Genomic DNA, 8857 nt, shown 5'->3' with positions numbered 1-8857 from the left:
ATTTAGTAAAAGCAATCTTGTAGTAAGCTCTCGTTGACGTGAAGTGTTTTCGATATACTCACAATCGAGTTCACAGCAATGATTCGCTCCAGGGCATGCTGCTTTTAATCTCCGACTTCTGGGTGGTTCTCGGCCACGCAACAACGGTTCATCTCGGATTCTTTAATAAATGAGTTTTTTATCAAGTTTTCGCTCGACCGAGTCGAGTCGAGTGCAGCCTTGCTCGTATATATCAGAAACTTATATATCGAGACTCATTCAAACTCTCGTATCGCCATCAATCTTTTCGAAGACAGAAGACACAAGGGCACATACACGCATAAGAAGAATACATACGAAGCCTCGATGGCCTTGGCAATAGATTTAGACTTCAACTTTCGACCTTGCCTTATTTTAATTAAAATGTTACGCCAATATATCTTTTTAACATGTCGCTAAGTAAGACCTTCATCAAAAGTTAGTTGTTAATTAGATTTGATAAGAAATAAAAGGAGACTACTAAGGAAAAATCCAATATGAATTCATTAAGGATTTAGAGTGACGCGTGACTATCTATGTGCGAGAGCGGTCAAATGAAATCGATTCTCCTGTATTCAAGCCTTAATTCTCATCTCACGTACGCGCGCACACGCACATACACCTTGATTTTATAAAATTTTATAAATATTGATTGGATTTATATGTAAGATAGAACTGCTTCCTAATAACTGATGAAATGAAAAAGATCGATTGGTCTTCAAGAGTTTTATCACATCTGATATAACAATAAGTGTTTTATTCTTTATTTCTTTTTTATACATACATTGTATAATTTTAAAAGATTAGAAAAACACGTTTACTTTTTTCGAAAGATTTTTATATACATTTTCTTAAATCGCTAACTGTACACGGTTTTTATTTAATTAATCCTAGGTATACACTTACTTTTCGTATACGAGGTTATTCGTGTTATCACAAAGAGGTCCTAGGACCTCCTGTCAGTCTTTTCATCATGTACGAGAAAACTACTGTATTGTTATTAATTTTTTTTTTAATCGATATAAATAAACTATAAAAAAAATATGTCTATCATTCAGTAGTAGTTTAAAACTATAAGTACCAAAAAACATGACCTCTCTACTTATTAATTCTACCAATAATAAAATTTCGAAATTCTCAGAGACTTCAGAGTATATACCTAGGGTTAAGATTCTGTTTGCTTTAACATAAGATCGAGTTCTTGTAAAAGCTGTGTCATACGTTTTACTAAAGTAAATCCGGATATTGTGTCTGGTCGTAATGTTCGGATGTAACATTGCTTGTACAGATTTGCGAGTGTTTCATGCCTGAAATTTCATTAAAAACAAGATATATCAAAATAATGAAAATAGTAAAATATGAATTTTTCATTCAATCTTTGAAACAATATATATTAAATTTAGAGCAACGTACTCTTTTTTATTGTGCACGGGACTTTTACTAAGAAATAGCTTGGTTAACGATCGTAAAAGAAACTGCAATCTCTGTTCCAACAGAACTATGAGGTTTTCCTCATCATCCATTAACTTTTGTTCTTCGGCCATTTTCTCGTGTTCGACATTACTATCCTCTGTTTTATTGATTGTCTTTTGTTTCGTTGCATTACCTCGTTCGCATAATATTTTCATAATAGGTATACAATGTAATATTAACTCCAGACCATTTTGGTATGCTTTTAGTTTACTATTAAAAGTAGTACCATCTGAAAAATCAAACGCAAAAATTCTATTAGGGCAAAAGAAAATTTGAACGACGGGAAAAATGATAACTTTCTAAAAAGAAAGACGTACTACGTGCTTGGTATTCCGTCAGAGCGACTCTTTCCATTTGAACCGTCAAATATTCCGTGCTCTGCTCTAACGAGAGCAACAGCTTCGCTGCTTTATCGTAATACAATTTGCACAACTGCAAACTCGTCTTTTTCTTGCTACTATCCGCATCCGACTCAATTTCTCTGTACACGCGATGGTATAACGAAGCCAATCGATGTTGAATGGTCGCAGCGCGGAATTGATAAACCGGCTGACGTGGTCCCGGCGTATCTATATCACAATGTTTGAGTGCCTTCTGGAGAGTATCTACTACTTCTCTCTCCAATTCTTCTTCACTCTACAATAAGAAATTTATAAGAAAATTTAATGCATTTATTATTGAATTTATCATTAAATTTTTGACGAGAAAAATTATTCACGCAACAGTAAAGATTACACATTAGTTAGTTAAGTTATTGTACTTTATATTCAGCAGTAGGATAATCCTGCAATAACGTGGCTTTCGTGTACAACGTTGTTGAGAAATCCCACATGACCGTGTCCCATATTGCCGGATTTGTTTTCCTATCGCCCAAGACCTGCAAAGCCTTTTGATAGCTCACGAGTGCCTTGTTGTAAAAATGACGCTCCTGCGTGTTATGTTTGCCATGCATATGTGCGCAGAGTCGCATAAGTCGACCTGTATTAGAGTGCAAAAGCGCTAGATTCGCTTCATCATGGACAGTCTCGAAAGCTTTAACCCCAGATTCCAAATGAGTCAACGAACGCGTTAAAAGCGTAGTTACATCCGGTAAATTCGATATATCATCCGTTTGATTTTCTTGCCGATATCGCGCTATAAAAATTTATAATTTCTTGATTAATAAACAATACAACAAGTACTTGTTATCTTCTATCGAAATATGCGAAGTTCACGTACATCCTGCTTGATTCATGTAAAGAACACCCAACTCGTTATGGATATTCCCTAGTCGTCTCAATAAGTTATTTTTGTCCATATCCATCGGTTCCAAAGACAGAGCTTTCTCGTAACATTTGTACGATGAAATCAATGTAGATTCTAGACTTCCTAATTCCTTCGGTAATAATTCAGCACCATCTATAATAAAATACATATTAGTAACGATCGTTCATATATTACTTTCATTTTTTAGTACATTTCGATACTTACTCATATCCAGATCCTCGATACTGAACAGTTCTTCAACTATTTTCTCCTCCATTTCGTTCTTCATATCATAATCTTTCCTATGCTTCTCAACGTTGCACCAGTCTTGCACCGTCATAAAACAACAATCTCCCGCGCGACCTAATAGATAGCTGAGCGATTTATCGTTTCTTACATTACAGAAGATTTCTAATATTTTCTGGCAGTACAATACTTCCAGCATATATCTTAAGGAGGCACCATAATTTTTATTTACGTATTCATTCTCGGCGAGCACAGCGAATATCAAAGACGCTTTCTCGTATAATAATATTTTTAAATGAGCATTCCAACAAATGTTATCGCTCTTTTTTGGCGCTTGCCATGTTGGCAACGTTTCCGTCTTTGGTTTACACAACAAAGCATTTACGTTTGCTACTTCCTTCGTAATGTTCTTTTCACTTTTCTTCTTTTTCTGTTTGTTTTTCTTTTTATGCGCGGGACTGTGATTCTCCAAACTTTTATCGAACGTGGCACTCTTGTCTTGCTGATTTAATGGAGTGTAAGACATAGGAATTGCTTGGAAAGGTTTCGCTACGTTAGGATGCATTTCCTCGTATTTCCTTTTCTCTTTCTCATATTCTTCCGTTTTTTTTTGCTCCTCGTCATTGTTGTCATCGGTCGGAAAATATTGAAGACAATCGAGTCCGTGTGTAACATGTTCCAATCCAGACAGACATCTCTCTTCTACAGTACCGGACATTGGAGGTGCCTTGTACTTTGGTTGCTCACGTTCCACTTGCTCTTTCACTGCAAGAACGATTAGTATTAACCTTTAAAAAAATTGAAAATAATAGAATTGAAGTTAAGCTTATTTACTGTTGGCTAAGGTCAAAGATTTAATCGCGCAAGTTTCTTCTTCCTCTTCCTTGTCATTTTCTTGACTCGCACCACACTCGCTATGAACATCCTCATCGTCGCTTTGATCTGATAACCCTGGACTGGCTGGATCTGTATCCGATGGCATGTACAAATCCGAAAGCATAAAATGCGCAGATGTAACGATTTGCGGGTATTTCTCTTTAGGCAGCAATTGAACGCAATTTTTCAGTAGCATTCTAATTGTGCCCTGATGGCGATGACAATCGGGAGAATTTTTCATGTTGCGAGCTACTCTGTATAACAACATTGCAACAGGCACAGTAAAGGGATTCTGTCCCTTCTCTTCTGAAACATCACTGCACAATGATGTCAAATCATATAACTTCACAACATCGTCATCCTTACCTGGAAAAAAAAAACATTGCACATGAATGAAATATTTTTAAGCTAATGTAAAAATTTCAATTTATACTTTCCATGTACCAAGCTTAAAACTTACCCTTAAATAACCAGTAAGTGTGACCAGCTTTTGTCGCATTATTTTTTAGGAAACTTAAAATATTCTGAGCAACGTCTCGAATCACTTTAGGACTAAATTTTGAATTATCTAAATTTGGAAGGTCTTCGGTCTTTATTAGTTCATATTTCTGTACGATACCATTTAAATGATAACACATCACTACTTCTGGAACATTACACATTAAATTGTCTAACCAATAGTCTATTCCTGTTAAGACACTTATAGGCTTCGTCATGTCTCTTAGTCGTAGACTTATGCATGGATGCGTTTGACCGCCAAATATCGGCATGTCTGTTCCAACAAGCATCTGTATGTTTTCAAATGTCCATACAACGTTTCTTGAAAAATTATGTTTGTAATTTGGATCAGGTACTTTCTCCTCTTGTGTAGGCTCAGGTAAACATGGTTCTAATGTTTTCACAGGTAACTGAGGTTTTTCGCTCTCTTTGTTTTTATCTGCTAGCACTATAGAATGATACAGAAATTTCGATACCAAATTTCTCTGCTGTAAACTATTTCTGCTGTATGCCTTATGAAAAAGACGTTTTTCCTTGTCACCGAGATTTTGAAAAATATGCTCGTAGAAGAATTTTTTCAGCCATTCCCAATCGCTCTCTGCTTGTCTCAGCAGATATTTATGTATGTCAAAATCATCTAGCAACAATGTATTTTCGATACGATGTACCATCATCGAAATTACATCATGATTGTAAGGTAGTTTGAGTAATTTCTTTATATTTTCAGCATCTGACACCACATCCACTTCACCGACGCAATCGGGAAACATGTGTGCCATGCGAAAGCTGGAGAATCCTGTACTCTGAGACCAAACATTTTGCAGACCATAACTTTCTGCCGAGCTACTGAGCCAGTTACTGGGTGGAAGGTTCAAGTCTGTGTTGCACTGTAATTGCGCATACGTCGCTGGTGTTTGAACAGCAGAATATTTTACTACTGCAGTTGATTTTACAGGTTTTTTTGGAGAATCTGGTGGTATAGCCAGAGCCATTGACTTCATCTGTAATATATAAAATTAGTTCTTAATTCCATACTTTAAAAAATTTATTAAAAATATCATCAGCTTATCTTATTAAACTCGAATTAAAAGAAGATATAAAGACATGATGAAGCACAAAGAGTCATCTTTACACATATCCACACCCACACACACATATATATCTTAGATAATAATAATAATAATGATATTAATATAACTTTTCTGCAGAAGAGTATATTATTTTTCAAATAAAATATATCAAAACGTTGATCACATTTGTAATAAACTTACTGCAACAACGTTAGTACCAGAGTTTTTCGACATCCTTGTGAATCAACTGTCACATGTGATAGCAAAACATTACTGTGTCCAAAAATTTCTAGAAGAACACACAGAGCTGCGCGGAATACAGCAAAGCATGGCTTTCAACGGCTCTCAACTCTCTCAAACCAGATAAAGAAAAACCTTGAGAATCCTACGAATTACGAGTAACGAACTGCGAGCAACTTGGAGCAACTGCGAGTGGACAATTGAGGTTTGTTCGTGTCGCAAGCTCCAACATGCTCCAACATGCTCCTACTATAGCTCCTACTCACACTATCATGCGCGTTGAAGCGAGTAAGAGCTATGATAGGAGCATATTGGAGGAACATGTTGGAGCATGCGACGCGAACAAACCTTCGGACGTACCCACGTTTTCTGAAATGTGAAATTTGTTTAGTGGCGCCTCCATGTGCACGAAACGTGCACGTTGAACTATGTAGTCAATATGGATTTTCCGGTAGGTAACACATCCGCGGTCTTTAATTTTATTTCCTAACATAGACTGAACAAAAAATTGAGGTGGATGCGTTATTCGTGTGGCTACATAGTGTTAAATTATATGTATATGTACAAATAAGATAGGAAGATGTTTATAGAAAATCTAAAAAATCAGAATTTCAATTTTATATTCATAAAAAATAAAATCGATTAATTATAGACATTATATGTTGAGACTATAACTTTTGAATTATAATTGGTTAAAGATAGTGTGTAATTCGAAAACTATTATAGCCTCGATACTTTCATATTAGAATTTTCATCTTAGAATGTTCAAAAGAATCCAGAAATAATAATAGAGGCCATAAAAGTAAAATGGTTTTTTACTTGTAAGCATTTAAAGTTAGCTTATAATTCAGAAAATTGTTGTAGCGCGCCTCGACATTTTTGTATTAGGATTTTCGTCTCAAAATAATCTCAGGAATCTCCCCTTAACCGTTGTTCGGGTCTTTACGGAACACCCTGTATATATTGTAAAAAAATATTGTAAAAAAGGCGAAGTTATACTAATAATAAATGCTAATAAAAATAAATCTTTAAATTTTATGTCATATAAATTTTATATTATTTTTATATTTTTTTTACAATATGTGTGATTAATAGATTTCATTTTTTTATAAACAAATTAAATTAAAATTCTTGTTTCTTTAGATTTTCTTTAAATATCTTTGTGTATTATATTATTTATTTTAATAAAAAGAGAAAGTAAAGAAAACTATATTTGATGCATTTTATTTTGAGTTTTATGTGTAAGTTAAATTTTGTAAATAATAATAACATTCTTTATTTTTTTAAAACAGGATCAAGGAAAAATGTGTCTTCCAACCAAGCAGATAATTCATTTCTTGGTAAACAAATTTCGAGAAAGAGAACATATATAGTACCTAAGATATGATAGCCTTCAACGGCGAAGCGAAGCCCAAGAAACTCATAGATCAACTATGCAAGTCAAAGTCACGAAGTTACGATATTGAAGTCTTAAACAATATTATGCAAGAACATGCACATGCTAATAAAATTATCCTGTTCTCTCTCTCTCTCTCTCTCTCTCTCTCTCTCTCTTCCTCGCAATATGATAATGTTTTCAAATTTCATTTGTCAGTAAAGAAATTAGCGAAATGTCTCTAGCGAGAATAAAAATCGAAGCGTAAGTCGAATGTAACAAAATGGAACAAAAGCATTTTTCGAAAATGAAAATTGAGATAACAAAACATAGAAGAGATGTTTATTCTTCTTTTACTTTCGTTGTCTCAATTTTCGCCTTCTAGAACCTCCATTTACGCTTCTATCACTCTCTCCTTTTATAACATTTGACTTACGGTCCAATTTTTATTTTCACCAAAGGTCACAAAATAATCCACGCAAATATCTCAGAAACGTAGGAAAGCGTCGCGTGAGCGCGATCCAAACGTCTCATTCGCGCTGTTAAACGCCTTAGGAAGTCCTAAAAGTTTATCATACGTCACCGTATATTCCTGGTATATAAGTCTCCAACCGTTGCTCGGCGATCTATTCATCTTGTCTGAACCGAAGAGATAAAGACATTTTTACCATGGTGGCGAATTTCAAGGTCTACAAAAAATGTTCACCCAACGGCAAACTCGCTGTTTATCTGGGTAAACGCGACTTCATCGACTACCTGTCGGGTACCGAATCGATTGACGGTGTAGTCCTAGTCAGTCCGGAATATGTGGATAGCGGGAGGAAAGTATGGTGCCAGCTATTGTGCAGCTTTCGCTACGGACGCGAAGAGGACGAGGTGATGGGCCTCAATTTCCAAAAGGATCTCTTCCTGGCGTCAGAGCAGATCTTTCCGCAAATTAAGAAGCCCGAGTCCAATCCTACCAAGCTGCAAGACAGGTCAGAAATATCCATTAACAATATTTAGATTCACAGAGATAAAATACAGTACAGTAGTAAATCTATACAGCACATTGTTACAATTATGTTACTGCAATTGCTGGAACATTACAATATTACTGCATGATGGAATTTATTACTGGAATGTGTTCATTATATACTAAAAATTAAGTGGAAGTTAATCAATATTTAACGGTGTTTCGAAACATTCAATATTTCAAAATTGATTTTTAACCCAGCGTGAGTAAGGTCAGGTATCTCATACCCAGACATTTTTAAAACAAATATTTTTGTTTGTTATTGTGTTTAGGACATCCAGGAGAAAGTAATATAATATAATAACGAATCAATTATATATAGTATTATTATAAGCAAAATTCTTTGAATAAATATATGTGTATATGATACCCATCTCATAATGGGTGTAACAATTATCCACCTTATTCACGCCGGGTTAATTTTGATTTATTATATTTCTTTATTGTTTTCTTTTTACGTTGTTTTTAAAAATTTCTTGATACTAATGAACGATGAAGTTATCATTTTAACGATTTCAACAAGTGAAATTAACTTGTCAACTGTAAATAGACTGTAAGAATCTGAATATATCTATCTGGCACAGGTTGTTGAAGAAACTGGGTTCGAATGCGATTCCGTTTACCTTCACATTCCCGCAGAGCGCGCCGTCCAGCGTGACTCTTCAACCTGGACCCGACGAGACCGGCGAGCCGTGTGGCGTAAGTTACTACGTAAAGGTATATTGCGGCGAGACGGAGACCGACGTGACCCACAAGCGTAGCACCGTCTTGATGGGCATCCGCAAGATCCAGTACGCGCCC

General features: G+C 35.3%; 2 protein-coding genes across 2 annotated transcripts in view; one reads left to right on the top strand and one right to left on the bottom strand.

Annotated features, from left to right (window-relative positions):
- Positions 1 to 948: 948 nt before the first annotated feature.
- Positions 949 to 5660, bottom strand: LOC108730854 (erythroid differentiation-related factor 1). The gene is made up of 9 exons (XM_018460781.1): positions 5628 to 5660; positions 4319 to 5357; positions 3817 to 4224; positions 2962 to 3747; positions 2710 to 2889; positions 2252 to 2625; positions 1809 to 2127; positions 1432 to 1720; positions 949 to 1325 (listed from the first exon to the last, which is right to left on the bottom strand). The coding sequence occupies exons 1-9, from the start codon at positions 5658 to 5660 to the stop codon at positions 1184 to 1186; spliced, it is 3570 nt and encodes a 1189-aa protein (XP_018316283.1). The 3' UTR covers positions 949 to 1183.
- Positions 5661 to 7689: 2029 nt separating this feature from the next.
- Positions 7690 to 8857, top strand: part of Arr1 (arrestin 1) — a 2006-nt gene continuing 838 nt past the window's right edge. The window contains 2 exon segments of the mRNA XM_018460834.1: positions 7690 to 8018; positions 8641 to 8857. The exon segment at positions 8641 to 8857 is cut by the window's right edge and continues 20 nt beyond it. Coding sequence (XP_018316336.1) covers positions 7711 to 8018; positions 8641 to 8857 — 525 coding nt within the window. The 5' untranslated portion in view covers positions 7690 to 7710.

This window comes from Mycetomoellerius zeteki, unplaced genomic scaffold, assembly GCF_001594055.1.
Source record: "Mycetomoellerius zeteki isolate Tzet28-1 unplaced genomic scaffold, Tzet1.0 scaffold98, whole genome shotgun sequence".
NCBI classification, from domain to species: domain Eukaryota; kingdom Metazoa; phylum Arthropoda; class Insecta; order Hymenoptera; family Formicidae; genus Mycetomoellerius; species Mycetomoellerius zeteki.
The sequence above is the reverse complement of the archived record's forward strand: the minus strand, read 5'-3'. Positions and strand labels throughout refer to the sequence as shown.